At 46.9% G+C, this 17,719-nt stretch overlaps 1 protein-coding gene across 6 annotated transcripts; it reads right to left on the bottom strand.

Moving 5' to 3' along the window:
- Positions 1-7,168: 7,168 nt before the first annotated feature.
- PIGV (phosphatidylinositol glycan anchor biosynthesis class V) lies at positions 7,169-17,314 on the bottom strand. 6 transcript variants are annotated; one of them, XM_043574156.1, is made up of 5 exons: positions 16,687-17,314; positions 15,589-15,684; positions 13,645-13,779; positions 9,352-10,473; positions 7,169-7,988 (listed from the first exon to the last, which is right to left on the bottom strand). In XM_043574156.1, the coding sequence occupies exons 3-5, from the start codon at positions 13,720-13,722 to the stop codon at positions 7,707-7,709; spliced, it is 1,482 nt and encodes a 493-aa protein (XP_043430091.1). In that variant the 5' UTR covers positions 13,723-13,779; positions 15,589-15,684; positions 16,687-17,314; the 3' UTR covers positions 7,169-7,706. The 6 variants fall into 6 exon arrangements, with proteins under 6 accessions (XP_043430091.1, XP_043430092.1, XP_043430093.1 ...); XM_043574157.1 differs by having other exon boundaries at positions 16,403-16,702; XM_043574158.1 differs by having other exon boundaries at positions 16,517-16,698.
- Between the last annotated feature and the right edge of the window lie 405 nt (positions 17,315-17,719).

Here is a 17,719-nt window from a genome sequence, read left to right as displayed (position 1 = left end):
ACCACACCAATGTGGGGCTTGAACCCATGACCCCGAGATCAAGAGTCGCCTGCTCGGCCAATTGAGCCAGCCAGACACCTCATAAGGTGAGATTGACATTTAACCAGCAGACTTTAGGGGCGCCTGGGTGGCTCAGTCAGTTAAGCATCTGACTTCAGCTAGGGTCATGAATCTCACGTTTGGTGGGTTTGGGCCCCACAATGGGCTCTATGCTGACAGCTCAGAGCCTGGAGTCTGCTTCGGATTCTGTGTCTCCCTCTCTCTGCCTCTTCCCTGATCTCACTCTGTCTCTCTCTCTCTCTCAAAAATAAGTAAACATTAAATAAATAGAGTTTAGTGAAGCAGATTATTCTCCATAAAGTAGGCGGGCCTCATTCAATCAGTTGAAGGCCTTAATAGAAAAAAGACTGACTTCCCCCAGTGAAGAGGGAATTCTGCCAGCAGACTGTCTTCAGATTTGAACTGCAACATCAACCCCTCCACGGTCTCTAGCTGCTGGCCTAACATGCAGATTTTGGATTTCCCAGCCTCCATAATCATGAGCCAATTCTCTCCCTTGTACCCATCTATATGTACCCCACATATGTACACTTAATATATCCCATTAGTTGTGTTTCTCTGGAGAACTCTGACTTATATGCCAAAAAGGCTTTGTGGTAACTTTATTGCCAAATAATCCATGAGACCAAATTTTAAAAAACCTTTGTCTGCCTAAAATTAGTATGAAATCTCAAGGGACCCTGAACAGTCAAAACAATTTTGATCAAGAATAAAATTGGAGGTCTCACATTTCCTGATTTCAAAATGTACTACAGGACACCTAGGTGGCTCATTCGGTTGAGCATCCGACTTCAGCTCAGGTCATGATCTCACCGTTTGTGGGTTCAAGCCCCACATCAGGCTCTGTGCTGACAGCTCAGAGCCTGGAGCCTGTTTTGGATCTCCCTCTCCCTCTCTCTTTGCTGCTCCCCAACTCATGCTCTGACTCTCCCTCTCAAAAATAAACATAAAAAAATATTCAAAATGTACCACAAAGCTACAGGAATCAAAACAGTATGGTACTGGCATAAAGACAGACATATAGACCAATGGAATAAAATTAAAAGCCTGGAAATAACCTTGCATAGAGGTACCTGAGTGACTCAGTCAGTTAAGTGTCTGACTCTTGATTTCAGCTCAGGTCATGATCTTATGGTTTGTGGGATCAAGCCTGGGATTCTCTCTCTCTCTCTCTCTCTCTCTCTCTCTCTCTCTCTCTGCCTTTCCTCTGCTCTCTCTCTCTCTCTCTCTCTCTCAAAATAAATTTTAAAAAACATTTTTAAAAAAGAAAAGAAAAAGAAATAACTTTGCATATATGGTCAAATGATTTCAACAAGGGCCCCAAGACCAGTCAATGGAGAAAGGACTGTCTTTTCAACACACGGTACTAGGAAAATTGGATATTCACATGGAAAAGAATGGAAGTTAGACTTTTCTCTCACATCACATACAAAAATTAACCCCAGACGGATCAAACACTTAAACATAAGAGCTAAAACCATAAAACTCTTAGAAGAAAACAAAGAGCAAAACTTCATGACATTGGATTTGGCAATGATTTCTTGCACATAACCTTGAAAGCATAGGCAACAAGAGAAAAATAGATAAAATTGGACTGCATCAAAATTAAAACTTTTGTGCATCAAAGGACACAAAGCAATAAGGCAACCGGGCAACCTATGGAATGAGAGAAAATATTTGCAAATCATGTATCTGACTGGTATCCAAAATATCCAACAACTCAAAAACAACAAAAAACAAGCAACCTGATTTAAAAATGGGCAAAGGAGAGGTGCCTGGGTGTTTCAGTCGACTAAGCATCCGACTCTTGATTTCAGCTCAGGTCACCTCATGGTTTGTGGGATCAAGTCCCATCTCAGGCTCTGCACTGACAGCACAGAGCCTGCTTAGGAGTTTCTCTCTCCTTCTTTCTCTGCCTCTCCTCTGCTCATGCTCTCTCTCTCGCTCTCTCAAAATAAATAGACCTTCAAAATATGAGCAAAAGATCTGAATGTTTCTCCAAAGGTATACATTTCATGCACCAGTAAGCACATGAAAAGGTGTTCAACATCACTTATCATTAGGTAAATGCAAATCAAAACCACAATGAGACATCACCTCCTACCCACTAGGATGGCTATTAGTTAAAACAAAACAAAATAGGGGCACCTGGCTGGCTCAGTTGGTAAAGCATGTGACTCTTAATCTCAGGGTTGTGAGTTCAAGCCCCACATTGGGCATGGAGCCTACTTTAAAAAATAAAATAAAACAAGTGTTGGTGAGAATGTGGAGAAATTTGAAACCTGTGCATTGCTAGTCGGAATGTAAAATGGTGTGACTCCTGTGGAAAACAGCATGACAGTTCCTTAAAAAATTAAACATAGAATTAGCATATCATCCAGCAATTCCAATGCTGGGTATATACCCAAAAGAATTGAAAGCAGGGACTTAAACAGACACTTGTCTACTAATATTCATAGCAGCATTATTCATTAATAGCCAAAAGGTGGAAGCAACCAAAATATCCATTGACAGATGCTCCATTGACAGATGCTTGGATAAGCAAAATGTGGTGTATTCATACAATGGAATATTATTCAGCCATGAAAAGGAAAATGTGACATAGGCTATATACAATACGGATGAACCTTGAAGGTATAATGAGAAGTGAAATAAGCTAGTCACAAAGGGACAAATATTGTGAAGGAGTGGCCAGATTCACACAAAGTAGAATGCTGATTGTCAGAGGATGGGAGGGTAGAGGGAATGGGGGGTTACTGCTGAATGGGTATCAGGTTTTAGTTTGGAAAAGATGAAAAAGTTCTGGAGCTGAATGGTGGTGATTGTTGGATGACAACGTGAATATACTAATGCCACTGAACTTTACACTTAAAAGTGGTTAAAATGCTAAGTTTTATGTTACGTATATTTTAACATATACATACCCATGAGTGCCCCGTGAGTGCACACATGGGTGCCTCTGGCTGGCCATGATTTAAAATAATTTTTTGGTCCCCATGCTTGCACCAGCAGGAAGTAGACTGTGAAACCTGCACATTCTCCAAGGAGGTCATACTGCCCAAAGCCCATCTCAGATGCGGTGCTAAAGGATAATCAATGAGCCAGAGGGCACAGCCAGGAGGCATGGAGAACAATGGACAAAGAAGTCCCTCCTGGAACAAATCAGGGTCTAATCAAGGAGTGTCTCCAGCCCCAGGGAAGAGGACTTTGATAATCTGACCAGTGGAGATTCAGAACTGCTTTGGATCAGAGACTGTGACACATCTCCAATTCTTTCCTTTTCTAAATAGATATTTCTATGGACGTTATTCTTGTTCTGCCATTGGATGTTTTGTTTTTTCAGCTCATAAGGAACCAAATCAGAAGCAGATTGAGAGACTTGGAGCTGAATATAGTCACTAGATGGGATTTGGGGTTATCTCCCTTGGGAAGGGGTGTGTTCTCTCTGTGAGAAGAGCAAAACCAGGTATTTGGCTCTGAAAGACAGACTGAAGCAGACTGTGACACAAATATCTGTATTTTCTTCTTCCTAAACCCACATCCAGACTTTATTTCCCAGTAGGGTTCCCAGATTTAGCAAATAAAAATACAGGCTGCCTGGTTAAATTTGAATTTCAGATAAACAATGAAGAATTTCTTAGTAGAAGCATGTCCTGTGCAATGTTTGAAACCATAATTATACTGAAAAAATTTTTTTGTTTACCCAAAATTAAATTTTAACTGAACATCCTGTATTTCATCTGGGAACCCTACTTCCCAACCTCCCTTGCAGTTAGGTGCGGCCATGTGACTGAGTTCTAGCCAATGGTACGAAGTGCAAGTGATGTGCATCGCCTTTAGGCCTGGCCTCTTAAAACCTCTCTGAAAGCAGACGACTCTGAGCATCTAGAGGGAGAGTCACAAAATGGTAGAAGCCTGGGTCCCAAACGACTGGGTAGAAGAGGCCTCCCTCTCCAAAGCTGCACCAGACTACGATGTAAACAAGAAAGGAGCTTGTACGATTAAGCCACTGAGTTTTGGTAGTTGTTTATTACAGCAGTTAGTCTATCTTGAATAATATCCCTAACCCCTAAATCAATAACTTTTCCCATCCTTTCCTTAACAGTGTGTGATCTTAGTAACTATCTTTTTCTTCTTGAAACTTTCTCTTCCCTATTTTTTTTTCTAGTCCTTTGATGATGATGATGATGATGATGATGATAAATACCCACTGTTCATGAAGTTCTTATTATTGCCAGGTGCCGTGCTAGTGCTTTATCTAGTGTCTCATTTAATCCTCGTAACTACTCTGTGGGGTTGGTGCTATCACCCCCATTTTCAGGATGAGAAAACAGGCTTGGAGAAGTTGAATCACTTGCCCAAGGTCTTCTAGGCCCTCCTACTCTATACTTTTCTGACAGTCTCATCCGAGATCATGGCTGCTGCTGTAATGATCATGTCTGTGTGGATGGCTCCCTGACCTCTCTCCCTGTCTCCAGTTCCACATTTCCTGGCGTATGAATGTGTTGAATGTGTTGTCACTGTAAACTCAGCAGGTCTGAAGTGCAGCTATTCATTTGTTGGACTGTTCTAAACGCTTTTCATTTAGTTTCCACAACAACCCTATGAGACGGATATTATTCACATCTGTGAGGTAGATAGTGTTATCCACACTTCACAGATGAGTAAACTGAGGCTCAGAGATTCAGTATCTGGCTCACATTTATGCGTCAGTACGCAGATCTCAATGACAATACCTCAGTTCCACTCAAGCTAAGCTTCTTCCAGTCCTGTTCCATGGCCTGCTTCCTATACTCATTCTCTGCCCTTAACTTTCAAATCCTTTCTGTCCTTCCAAGTCCAGCTCAAAGGTTATTTCCCCGCCAAGTCTGTTCAGGTATTACAAACTGGAAGGGATCACCACCTTGTGTGAATTTACAGAGGACTTGATCTGTACCTCACTTACCTTTTCCTAAGCATACAAGCAAAACTTTAACTCTTCCTTGTCATAAAAAGTTCAAGTAGAGAGGTACAGAGCAAGAAGTTTACGTGGCCCTTCAGTCTTCAGAATTTTCCAGTTTCTACCTTGATTAATGTTTCTGTGTATCTGCTGGCAACTCTGTTAGACAGTTATTTGAGGGCAGGACATATAGCAAATCACCTTTCGTCCCTAAAACAGGCATAATAAACAATTGTTGAAAGAATCCATCAATTTCAAATCCTTTGAGCTTGCACACACTACATTTTTAGACGAAGGTGAGAAGGTCTGTTCAAGAAAAGAAGTGATTTTTCCTCAAGGGGACTGGTAAAGACATGTCAAACACTCCCTCTCCTCCCACCTTCATTAAAGAACAAAAAAGCATCTACTTCTTAGGTGTATGAAGCGTCTGGTTTCTGTTTTAGCTGGGTCTCAGAAGGAAATGACTTTTCTCTGAAATTGTAGACGCCCAACCCAGCTGCAGCATTGTTAGACCTTAGGGTAAACAGGAAGCTTCCTGCCTTGGGCCCTTCATGTCCCTCTCCCAGACTATTAAAGACTGTTAATAGGATGGTAAAAGGACAGCTGCTGGCCATAAAATCAGCCCATTCCTTAGATCCTTGGAGAATAGCAACTAGATCCCTCCAAGGTCAGAGAGAAAACTGTGCCCGTCTCCAGGTCACATACCAGGTGTGTCCACCTAGCTGGGGTCCTCAGTTGTCTCCTCTATGATCAAATGTAACCATTAAGGCCTTTGCAGAACACCAAGAGTTTGATTCCTCGGTATTAGTTGAGAAGGTGGGATTTCCATTTGTAGGGTTTCTGGTCCTTGAAAGAATTTGTGTCTGCAAGCAACATGTCCTGTTCACCCCCCAAAAAGAGGTAAAGAGGAGAATCCATGAAAACAAAGCATCTGGTGCTCCTACCTCTGCGGTACAGAGCTGAAATAGGACCTCAAGTCTTCCTGCACACGGGGTGGATTTGCAGCTGTTGGTGAGGAAGGAGGGAATGGTTTCTGCCAACTGGAGGGACACTAGGGCAGGGGTTATCCTCTTTTGCCAAGAAGGGCACTCGGGTGTCTTGGCAGAAGGCAGAGGGCTGCCCCAATCTGTGTGTACATTTTCAGAAGCATTTGACTCTGGACCAAATGCTCTCAGCTGTGCTAAAGCTGGGGCAATGGATGGGAAACGCTTATTGGCCAGGCTGACGAGAAGCTCCAACAGAGGGTGTTGGGGCTCAGCCAGGAGCTTCCCTTCAGCTGGCAAGTTTAGCTTTCTGTCATGGTCAGAGGGAGCATGTCAAAATTCCAATTCTCAGTGCTCTCCAGAAGCTATGATTACCCATCTATTTTGAAATTTCTGCCTGTTGGAATTTTTAGCTCAAACCGGGATCGAGTGGAGACGATACAGAGCCTCTTACCTGGCTCAAAGAATGAGCAAAAATAGCTGAGGAGGGGTCAATGCTCTTACCACCAGTACAGTGATGGGCTCATAACCAAATGGGAGCCAGAAAGATACCATTTCGTTCAACCCTGTACTTACTCACAATTTTTCAATTCATGCTGCCTGGTTGGCTCCTCTGACCCATGTCTACCAATCAAGCAAGCACAGACACTTGGGCAGGGCAGGGCAACCAGTCACCACTTTGACCATTTACTTGCCCGGCACAGATTTACTTACACAGGTCAGGGAGCCGCATTTGCCAGGTGTCGCTGCTTTCCCTCATTCAAAGGAAAGGTCACTTGAGTTACTCCTCAGAGTTGCACCCAAGAAGGGAGAGTTCCTTCTAAGTACTGAAAGCAGGAGAATTGGATATTTTCTCCTAAACTCACATGTTTGAGCCACTACATGAAGTGTTTAGACTGGGGTGATTCCATGGCTTAACGCAGCTCTTAAGATCCTAGAGCAGAAAGAGACCTACTAGATTATATGGCCCATCCCCTCTCCTCTCCCAATAGGATAATATTATTTCCCCCAGTTTCAGAAGAGGTGACTAAGGCTGTGAAAACCCTCCCAAGGTCACACAGCTGGTAAGGGGGGTTTTACTGAGAGGACTACAATCCAGGTCTCCTGCTTCTTTGTGCAATGTTCTTTTTACCATGACTTCTTCCCTAAGAAATTTGTAGTATTTTAAGAAAGGTAAGGTAATTCATTGCCTGCATAACCAACAGTTGTTTAATTTGCCTATCTTTGCAAGTTTTTTCATATAAATAAATGAACGAATCGTGAAAAAAGTAATCAGAAACAATGTCCCATCAAAAAGGTGGTCCTACTTTACTTCTTACTGCCACTACACTGTTCAGGCCTCTGCCATCATGTGTGGACTATTCCCAGCCTGTCAGCTAGAGCCTTTGATGAAATAGACATTTAAGCAATTTACATTTAAATTTACATGTGGGTCAGTGGTAAGTTTGCAACTATTTTTGCTATGCTTGGTTGAGGGGACAGATCCAAGTGTAACTTTAGACCTAGAGTATGATTTCTTTACTCACAGAGAAAATAGCTGCTACTAATCTAAAATTTGCCACAGCCAGGACCAGCAGGGGTTCTCCAGTGGCTCACACTTCTCCCAGTCCTGACCAGCCTTCAGAGAGAGAGACGGAGGGGTTCTAATGGACGGAGCAACGGTCCCAGGGCAGTGCAGCCAGTCCCAGTGTGTATCTGTACTTCCAGACCCCCGAGACGCCAGGTCACGTCCAAGGCAGGAAGTTGCAATGTAGGAGTAGTCCCAGGAGCCAGTAAGACAGGAAGTAGCCCAGAATGCATCGTGTGACTAGAGAACAGGTTTTCCAGTTGTACAAAAGTCCCATGATAGAATTCCTGGGGACCTTTTGTCCTGGTGGGCAGGCCCCTGCAAGCGGCTTCCAAGGCGCAGTCTCTAGGGATCTCAACAGTGGCTCTTGATCCTGAAGCAAGTAAGCTGGAAACCAGTACACAATAGGAGTGGAGGAACCTAGAAATCTGGTGAGAACCTGAAATCGTAAGAGAGGGAAAACCGACATTTATTGGACTGTCAATGCTTCAAACCGGACCAGCCTGGGACTTCCCTGCTGCTAGGTGAACTACAGCCCCATGACTAGAAATGTATTGTACTGGAAAAGAGACACAGCAGAACTTAGGATCTGCCTGATAAAGCTGTGTGTAACACCAGCCGGGTGACCTCAATGTTACAAATAAACAGCTACAGGCTAATTACTACAGTAATGGGCCAATCAATACTAAAAACTCTATGGGGTCCAATTTTAGCCTAGGGCCTGGACTCTAAACACTAGGCTGTGACGTGGGCTTTGGGGACCTGAAGTGGTTCCCTCATCCCCTGGGAATGGCAAAACAGAGGGAAAAGGGGCAGGCAATCCTGCGGTTCAACATTTTCCCTTCTAGGGGAGTTCAGAGCCAAGTCTCCACATGGCCTCCCTCATCTAAGCTGGAAACTCTAAGCTTTGCTGGCACGCACTCTACTAGTTAATCCAGCTACAAACACAGAATGCTACTTTCTATTTCCCCTGTGCCTCTTCTTCACACAGCCCAGAAAACTTCACAAACAGCCAATGTGCGCCTCCAAGAGGCAGAAACTGCAAAGGAGTGGCCGGCACGGAGAAAAACAACTTCCTCGAGATTATGTGGGAAATGGGGCCACAGCCAGGAATAAAAAAAAATAGAAAGTATCAAACACTTCCCATTCCTATCTCTCCACCCCCACCCCGAACATGGCACAAGGGAGCTCCTCTGAAGACGGAGTATCTGCCAGAGTGGAGAGCACCTCAACAAGTCAACACTCAAGCAGACACTCTGGGTGTTAGCCATGCAGGAGGGGAAGGTCCCGAGCTCTCCTCTGCACTTACTCCTTTATCACCATCACATCAGGTCCTTCTACAACTCTCGTGTCTCCGCACACACCCTTCATCTGCCCAGAATAGTTTTCCTCTGCTTCTTAAACGCACTCCTTCTTACTCTTTAGGACCCAGCCTTAGTATGATGCCCTCCTCAACTCCTTCAGTCCATTTTTTGCTCTGTGCTTCCACAATACTTGATCTCAAAACAGCAACTCCTCTTCCATCCCGCTATACTAGAATTTTATCTGGGAAGTGTCTGTCTCCCCATTTCTACCATGAGACCCACCAGGGCAGCAACCTTATCTCACTTGTGTTCCATTCCTCAGTGGTCTGGCCCAGGATCTAGACAAAGAAAGCCCACAAATAGTTGTTGAATGAATAAATTAGGTGCAGGTTTCTCAAATGGGAGAAGCCAGCAGGCTTCCTTGTCCCTGGCCAAGGGGTCCTGCCTGTATTCACACCCTTATCCCAGCCAGGAACTCACACCCTTATCCCACCTCACCTGAACATGCATGCACAGACTGCCAAACAGCAACAGTGCTGCAGCGTGGACCAGGTACACAAACACCCGAGGACCGAGGAATCCAGAATCAGATTTTTCTAGGGTCTTACTCTTCTTGCTCCTTTGCATTCCAAGGGTAAGGCAGAACCAAGGGTGGGTGGTCACATATGTCCACGTGGCCCAGGCAACCAGGAGGGCCACTGGTGCAGCCAGTAGGAAATTGGGCACCTGCTTGAGCTCATAGTATCTCAAAAAGCCAACATTCCAGTAGATATCCTGGATATAGCTATATATTAGGGGAAGTTCCCAGGAGCACCAAGGTGGCTCATTTCCCTCCACGATCCGGTAGCCCTTGTCAACAGCTAACTGCAGCAAGGGCTTAGGGATGGGGTGGGCCGAGCCTGACAGACAGAACTGAGTATAGGCATAATACTGAAAGAGGGCAAAGGGAAGGCCAAGTATGAGCACAGAGAGGAACACAGAGCCCATCAGCTTCAAGAGCTCTCTCAGAGGATTCAGCACCATGAGAGAAGACAGAAAGCTTTGGCACTGAGAATACACGAGGAAGCCAATGTTGACCAGCCCATTGGAACGTACACCAGTGGCAAGGGCAAAGAGGAGTCCACTAGTCCAGCTTCGGCCCCTTTCCAGCTGCCCCATGGCGCTGAACGTCAGGAGGGCAAACAAAGCTTCTGAGTAACCAGCTGCCAGGAAGACATTGGCTGGGCTGAGGCAGAAGAGCAGGGCTCCGTAAAAGGCCTGGCGGGGACAGTGCAAAACCAGACAGCCCAGGTCGTGAAGTGCGACTGCGGCCAGGACGGAGAACAAAGAATTGAGCAAAGCTACTGAGATTAACAGGCAACTCCGTAGGTTCAGTAATGCCCGCAGGGGTCTCAGGAGTTCAGCTCCCACCAGGAGAGCCAGGGGGAAGCCAGGGAAGAAGGCAAAGTTGTGCTCGTACAGATAGCCGTGCTCGGCAATGAACAGGAAGTGTTCCGCATCCCAGTGAGACAGGCCACCCAGAAGACCTTCCACAAGTTGGTCCACAGAGCCCGAGGGGGTGAGGCGAGGAGGAGAGAAGGCTTCTGCACGGTGATCTGGGATGACGACATTGAAGAGAGCCTGCGGGATGAAGGAGAACTAGGATTTCGGTTGAGCAACTGGAAGGGAAGAATTACCGTTTAATAAAATGAGGAAGAACCGACTTGTTGGAGGACAATCGGGAGTTCGGTTCTAGACTAGCTAAATTTGAGCTAAGACATTCCAGCGCAGAGGTCAACAAGGCAGTGAGATCTAGGAGTCTGAGGGTAAGGAGGGCAGTCAGGGCTGGAGATGTAAATTCAGGCATCATAAGTGCACAGAAGGTATTTAAAGGCATGAGACTGAATGAGATCATCTGGAGAGGAAGTATGGCTAGAGAAGAGATATCGGAGGATTGGGCCCTGGATGTGTCAACATTTAGAGGGTTGGGGCTTGAAGGACAATGAGGATCCAGAATGAAGATAAAGAAGGAACAGTCAGTAAGGTACGAGGAAAACCAGGAGAGAGTGGTGTCTTAGAACCAAGTGAAGCAAGGGAGTGACCAACTCTGTTAAGTGCTGCTGGGAGGTCAGGAAGATGGGGACTGAAAAGTGACCACTGGATTTAGAAATGTGTAGGTCACTGGTAAGTTTGACAAGAGTTATTTCAGTAGAGTTGAGGACACAGCAGACTTCATGGACTGGGTTTGGCAAAGAAGGGAAGAAGGCAGACTGAGGCAAACAGACAACTATTTGGACAAGTTTGGTTGTAAGTGGGGTAGTAGTGAATGACAATGTGGGAGATAAGTATTTGTTTGTGAATGGGAACAATCCAGTGGAAAGGCAACCACCAGGTTTGCAGGAGAGAGGGGAGGATGGCTAGAGCAGGCAGAAGTGGGTAGGAACTGCTACACTGGTAGAGGTGGGGGGCGGGCCTGGAAAGGAGAGCTGGGTTCAGCCTCACTTCAGCAGTGAAGGCCCAGAGGTGCAGATGCAAGCGTGTGACGGAGGAGGTGGGAGCACTCACAAGGCCATTTCTGATGACATCTATTTTTCTGAGTTTTCACTCAGGGAAGCAAGTTGGGGAAAAGGTGTTAGGGACTTGAACAAAGAGGAAAACGTGTAAAATAAGTCATCTCTGACTCTAGTTCTCAAAATAGGCTGTGCACTGGAATCACCCCAGGAAATTAAAAACTACTGAGGTCTGAATGTCTGGGTCCTATCCCCAGGGTTAATGATTGAACTGGTATGAGATACAGCCTGGGTATTGACATTTTTTTTAAAGCTCCCCCAGGGGGATTCTGATGTACAGAACAATTTGAGAGAATGGGAGGGTGAACGGGCCTGGGAAATACACTAAGATTGCCAGGTAGCACTAAAGACTCACTTGGGCCAGTGATCTTGCAGAGAAAGAGACTAGTCAATACAGTTGTGTGTTCTCTGGGCAGACGCAGCAGTAGACAGAGAAAGAAACTGAGCTGTGACTGAGCTTTTGTGTTGTAAGCCAGGGAGAAGGGAGCAAGCGAATTATGCGTGTATGCCTGGTGGACCATGGAATCTAGCTGGCTAAGAAGGGGCATGGAAGCCATAAGGTGGATGAGGCACAGTGAAACAGTGGTAGAACCAACGGATTTTAAGTTCTGAGGGGGTGGGAGAACCGTTAGAACTGGGTTACTAGAGGGAGTGAGCTGGAAAGATAGGAGATAGTGGTTAGTTGTATCAGCTGTATTAATATTGAAACCACCAAGAAATCAACAGTTCTGGAAAGAGCAATGGTGAGTCAGGAGCTAAAATCTTCAAGGAATGAAGAGGAATGAGTTGTCATTAACAGAGATGCCAGCAACAATGAAGGGTAACTGGGGATATCACTTGAGGCGTGAGCTTTAAAGCTGGAAGGGGGCTGGGGGAGAGAGAGGGATGATGAAATAGCATTATTGTCAAGTGTCTTTTTGCATCATTAGATTGTCAGTTACTTAAAGGAAAAGAGAGTGCCAAGACTTTTCATACTCATCACCTAGCACAGTACTCAGAACAGAGTAGGCACTTCATACAATTGTGGTGGCTGAGTGAGAGAAGAGACATACTCATTTCCAGATCACCATCGGAATTAGTCCTGGTTCCCTATCCCAGATGCCAGTTCACGGTCCTGCCAGTCACTCATCTGATGCTGTTCAAAGCCATCACTGAGTCATTTTCCCCATATGACCCCATTTTTAAGGCTCTCTCTCTTTTTGGCCAGTTTCTTTATCAGGCCACTTTCAACAGTGAAAACAAATGGGACAGGAGAGATAGTCACAGAAAATGGCCCTAGTCTCCAAGTTGAAGCTACTTTTAACTAAACCTGGGGCCCAGCAGAGGCTGCTATGCCTCATTGTGTGGGAAGGAAGAAAGGAGGTTTCCAGAAAGGAACCAGCTATGAGCCTGAGGAAGTGCCATTTGTGAAAAAAAGCACACATAATTATGCTAATATAACATCACTAGGTTGTTGACATCCATTCAACAACACACAGTGAGAACATACTAAGCACTGAGCACCGTGCTAGGCACCAGATAGAATTCATATATGTGTGAAATTTGATTAAAATATGTATCAAGGCCAGCCTCAGAGGGGAAAGGGAATTGTAAAAGTGCAAATGCATTCTGAGGGTTGTGGTGGGTAAGGCAGCAAGGGGCGATACCAGGGGAAGAGTTGGGACATTGCTGACTAACCGAGTATACATAGAGTGTCTCAGGATCGTGCACTCAACTGACTGACACAGTGCTCAGTCTCCTGCTAAGGGGACTCTAGGGCAATGCCTTGTGCTGTCATGCCCTAATGGCATCTCTCATTACAGAACTTCATGGTCTGTTAGAAAGCCCACTACCTCTGGAGTTAGGAACCCTGGGGTCTGACTCTGGCCCTTCTCTAACTTGCTGTGTGTCTTTAGGGAAGCCATTTAACCTTTCTGGGCCTCTGCTGCTTCATGTGTAAAACAAGGGATTAAAAGATCACTTCTGGGGGATCTGGCTGGCTCAGTCAGTAAAACATGCAACTCTTGTTCTTGGGGTTGTGAGTTTGAGACCCACACTGAGCATGAAGTTTACTTTAAAAAGTCAATAAAATATTTTTAAAAAGACCATTTCTAAGAGTCCCGACCACTTCTCAGTTATCAGGTATAGGTGTCTATGGTTCCAACCACATGGAAGGGTACACCTGGGAGGCAGAAAGAATACGGGGACAATTCTTACTTAGTGCCTAGCCCAGCATGTTCAGGACAAAAGATCAGAGACTGACCTGCAACACCAGAGTCAGGACACGGCAGCTGACTGCAAACCTCAGCACCTCTTTCCTGGATGGATCCATGGGCCACATCCTCTCGCCACCGGGAATTCAGGGGAGTCGCTGCCAGGACTGAGCTCCCTCGGGCTTCTAAACTCCAAAACCCAAGGAGAAAACATTACATGTGGGCCGAAAGTAAATTCTTGAAAGCATTCTTCACAGGAGACTCCCCCTTCGCCATTACATGGCAAACTCAACCACCTAACGGCCCAGATGAGGGAAAAGCATCTTGAAGGCAGATGGGACCCACCTGGTATCACCCTGAAGCACTGTATTGTCAGGAAAGTTCTGCATGAAGATTGGCATGAGGTTGGCAGCTAAGCTCGCAGAAAACCTTTAAAAGACTGTTGAGCGCCTCTACGTAGGAACTAAAGACCTGGGTTCAAGTCCTGACTCTGTGGCTCACAAGGTCTCATTTAGTCCTTGTGAGCCTCAGTTCTTTACGTATAAGATGGGATCAGACTATTTTTTTCCCCAGACTATTTTCTCTCACAAAATTGTCATGATGGTGAAATGGACGAAAGTGTGAAAAAGTACTAGCAAACCCATGTTGTGGTTGCTATTATTTGGTGTGTGCCCTTTTCCTCCTGCCCAGAATAATAAACTAGATCCCAAACCAGAGTCCCAAAAGTGGGGCATAGAACTGAACTGGAAGACCATAATGACTACACACTCTAGCCTAGCTCTCTGATGTGTGTTCAGCTGGTCTGTTAAATTAAGTGGAGAAGGAAAAGAAAACCACCACTCAGCAGGACTTCCGCCAGCTCACATTGCTAAAACAAACTTAGGGGGAAGACAGAGTCGACTACTAGGGATGGAGAAAACTCTTATTTCCCCCTCTCTTTGTTGGAATGGCAGCAATGTATAAACAATTGCAAAGCCATTCTGAGGCAAGGAATGAACTTTAAGGCTTTTTTTTTTCTTTTTCTTTCTTTCTTTTTTTCTTTTCTTTTCTTTTTTTTTTTTTTTTTTTTGGTCTTAAACAGTTCCTTGGGCTGAAAGAAGTAGCAAAGGCTCCTACAGAACATTCAAACACCAGTCTGGGAAATCAGAAGTGGGGGCAAGAGCACCAGAGGCAGCTCACTGATTTGGGGTGCACTATCCCTAACAGAAAAAATATTAAAACTTAGAAATTAATGGAGAGGGCTGGAAGAGTGTTCTTTCTTATCTGGCCAATACCTATCACATCTTTAGGTGTCACCTGTTTCTGGAATTCTTCTCTGATGCTCACTAGACTATTTGATATGCTCTCATTATACTCTGCCTTGTCGTCCTTACTGCTGTTGCTTATTTAAGTTGCTTGTGAGGGCGGGGGCTTTGTTTTGCTCCCAACTATACCCCCAGGGCCTGGCATTATAAACTGGCATTTCAAGCCTGGGTTCCCATTGAGTGGAAGTGGCAAGAACAAGATATGGCATCACCAGTTCATTGGCTCGGGATATAAAATCACTGCTTTAGGTATTCCTCCCACCATATCTCACGGTAAGATCAAGACCTAAGTCACAGAAGCCACAGGAAAATACAATTCCTCCAGAAAGGGAGCAAGGTTGGCCAAGGCTGACAGTACACTTTCCTCAGCAGAAGGGGGCGCCTGCTGCTCACTCCATCACCAGGAGGCCCGAAGGAAGGGAGGGGCCGTTAACGCCACACCGGTTTGCTCACCAAGATTCAGTTCAAAGGCAAGCTTTTGAAAAAAACCAAAGAGCCTCGGTAGTTTATGAATCTACCCAACATTTCCAGCATCTGACTCGCTGAATTGAGAGGAATTGTAGAAACAAGTACAGCCAACTTCACACGGCGGCTGATTCTTTATCCTAGGGCGAATTCACTTTTTCCCTTCCTTCTCTTCCCACTCACATGCAGAAGAAAAAGTTGGGGACAGAAAAGCAGTTAACCCACCTCTGCCTCTTCACCAGGCTTCCATTCTTCCTTTTCCTCTCTCCAGAGTCAAGCTCTAGCCCCAGCGACCACCGGAGACTTGTAACCTACTCTTAGCTTACAGGTAAACCAAGTAAAAAACAAAATAAAGCCAGTGAGTTGTCCCTCTTGGCTATTGCAGACCTCACTTCCCAACAACCCCTTGACGGAATCAGACTCTTAAATTGGCAGGACATTTACAGGGCAACTAGTTTTACTCTATCTTCCCGGGAGATAACTATGCCCATAGTGGTGAATAATAAAAAATCTCCTTGGTTTTTACATCAGAGATCTCATTAGACCCTGTGAGGCCAGTATGGTTACCATCGCCATTTTATGGATGTGGAAACTGAGGCTCATTGGGGCCAAGTGACACACCTTAGGCTATATTTAAAGAGAATGTCATTTTTTTCCTTCTGGAACTTCATGGTCTTCCGACCAGCCTTCACCCGGGCCAAAGGGGATGCGCTCTTTCACAGCCAGGGCAACAACCCAGGTCTCCCAAGTCCTAGCCCAATACTTGTCCAAAGACAGCGCATGCTCCTACTGGGTATGCTCAGAGCAAGGGAGGGCCCTATCTGAGACTCTGGGGGAGCCTGAATCGGAGCCCTGGACCCTTGGATGCTCCCTTGGAGCATCCTCTGTGGAGTGAGGAAGTTTCCGTGACTCAGGGTCCTTGGGGCCAGAGGCCTCGCTGGCTGTCGCGAGCCAGGGGCCGCCTTCTGCCAGCCCAGCCGGGTCGGAAGCCCATTCTAACCCTTACTCTCGGACATAGTCCTAAATGGACAGTGGGCACCTCTTCTCCCAAAAGGAGCCACGGCTCAGGGACTACTCCCGAGGGGGCCGGCGGGGCCCGGCCTAAGGCCGGAAGGCAGGCTAGAGCGGGAGGCTGTAAAGGAAGAGGCGGCACCGGGAAGCCGCTATGGCGGAGGGGCGGGGCTCCCCGCTTCTCGGCGGCCTCCGCCTCATTTCCCTCGGCCTCCGTTTGACGGCTTCCCTCCCCCGAGAACTCCAAGGCTCCCGAGCTGGCGCCTGGTCCACAACGCCGGCCCGTCTCGACCTCCCAGGCGGGGCCCGAACCTCGGCTCCTCCATCCGGGGCCCCGACATCCCGCGCCTGCGCACTGGCTCCGCCGAGGCGACCCCGCCCCCCTCCTGCCCGGACTCGGTGTTGCCCCGCCCCCTTCCGCGGCGGCCATGTTGACTCCGGGCGCGCGGGGCGGGGACGGCGTGGACCCAAGAGTCCGCGCCCCTCGGCCTTGGCAGCTTCCCGCCTTGGTGACACCTGAAGAGTTCCCCCTGGCGCTTTACGCGCCTCAGGCCCCCTCCCTCTCCTTCCGTTAGTCCGCGGTGTGTCAGAGTCGGCGCTCTCGCCCGGGTTGCATCCCGCAAACATCCACTGAGTTCCCGATGTGTGTGTGTGCTGAGGCTCTCGGAGTTTCGGGCCGCCCCGCGACCTCTTCGCAGAAGCCGGAGAGAGCCGCACTTTCCCTGCTGTCAGGCCACCCCAGCTCAGCACAGGGCCTGGCACACAATAGATGTTCCCTGAATAGAAAGAAACGCCTTGGGGCTTCTGTGGCCAGCAGTGGCATTCTGCGTCCTGGGTGTGAGGAAAGTGGGGGATCCCCCTGCTTTTCCCCTTCAGCTCCCGGGCACCTCGTGTCCTACTTCGATCCTCGACCCCACCTCCTCAGGTGGCTAACGAGGATTAGGAAGGAAACTTAAGAGAATGCGCCCCGCCCCTCCCCCTCCCCCCCCCCTCTTCTTCCTCATTCGGGCAGTTGCTCTCGTAGGAAGTGAGGCCAAAAAGAAGAAGAAAAAGAAGCTAACTCAACAAAACCGTCTGTTAGGGAGGAGCGGCCGGTGGGCACCCCTGTAACGGAAACTGTTAGAACAACTTTGCACCCTCCTTAAAGGAAATAGATAATAAATCCTTCTCCGTTGGTGGATTTCTTGTTTCTCAGGATTCCAAAGCCTTCTGTGGTTTCAGTTATCGGCCCTCCAGAACGGAGCGAGGGTCTGGGTTAGCCTCTGGCCACAGCCCCGGCTGAGGGAGGGGTTTTATCTTCTGCCACAGCTATTAACGTGGGTGGGAACAAAGGGATGGTTGCTAT

This window comes from Prionailurus bengalensis, chromosome C1, assembly GCF_016509475.1.
Source record: "Prionailurus bengalensis isolate Pbe53 chromosome C1, Fcat_Pben_1.1_paternal_pri, whole genome shotgun sequence".
In the NCBI taxonomy this organism is placed as follows: Eukaryota; Metazoa; Chordata; class Mammalia; order Carnivora; family Felidae; genus Prionailurus; species Prionailurus bengalensis.
Note: the sequence above shows the minus strand (reverse complement) of the source record. Positions and strands in the feature narration are given on the sequence as shown.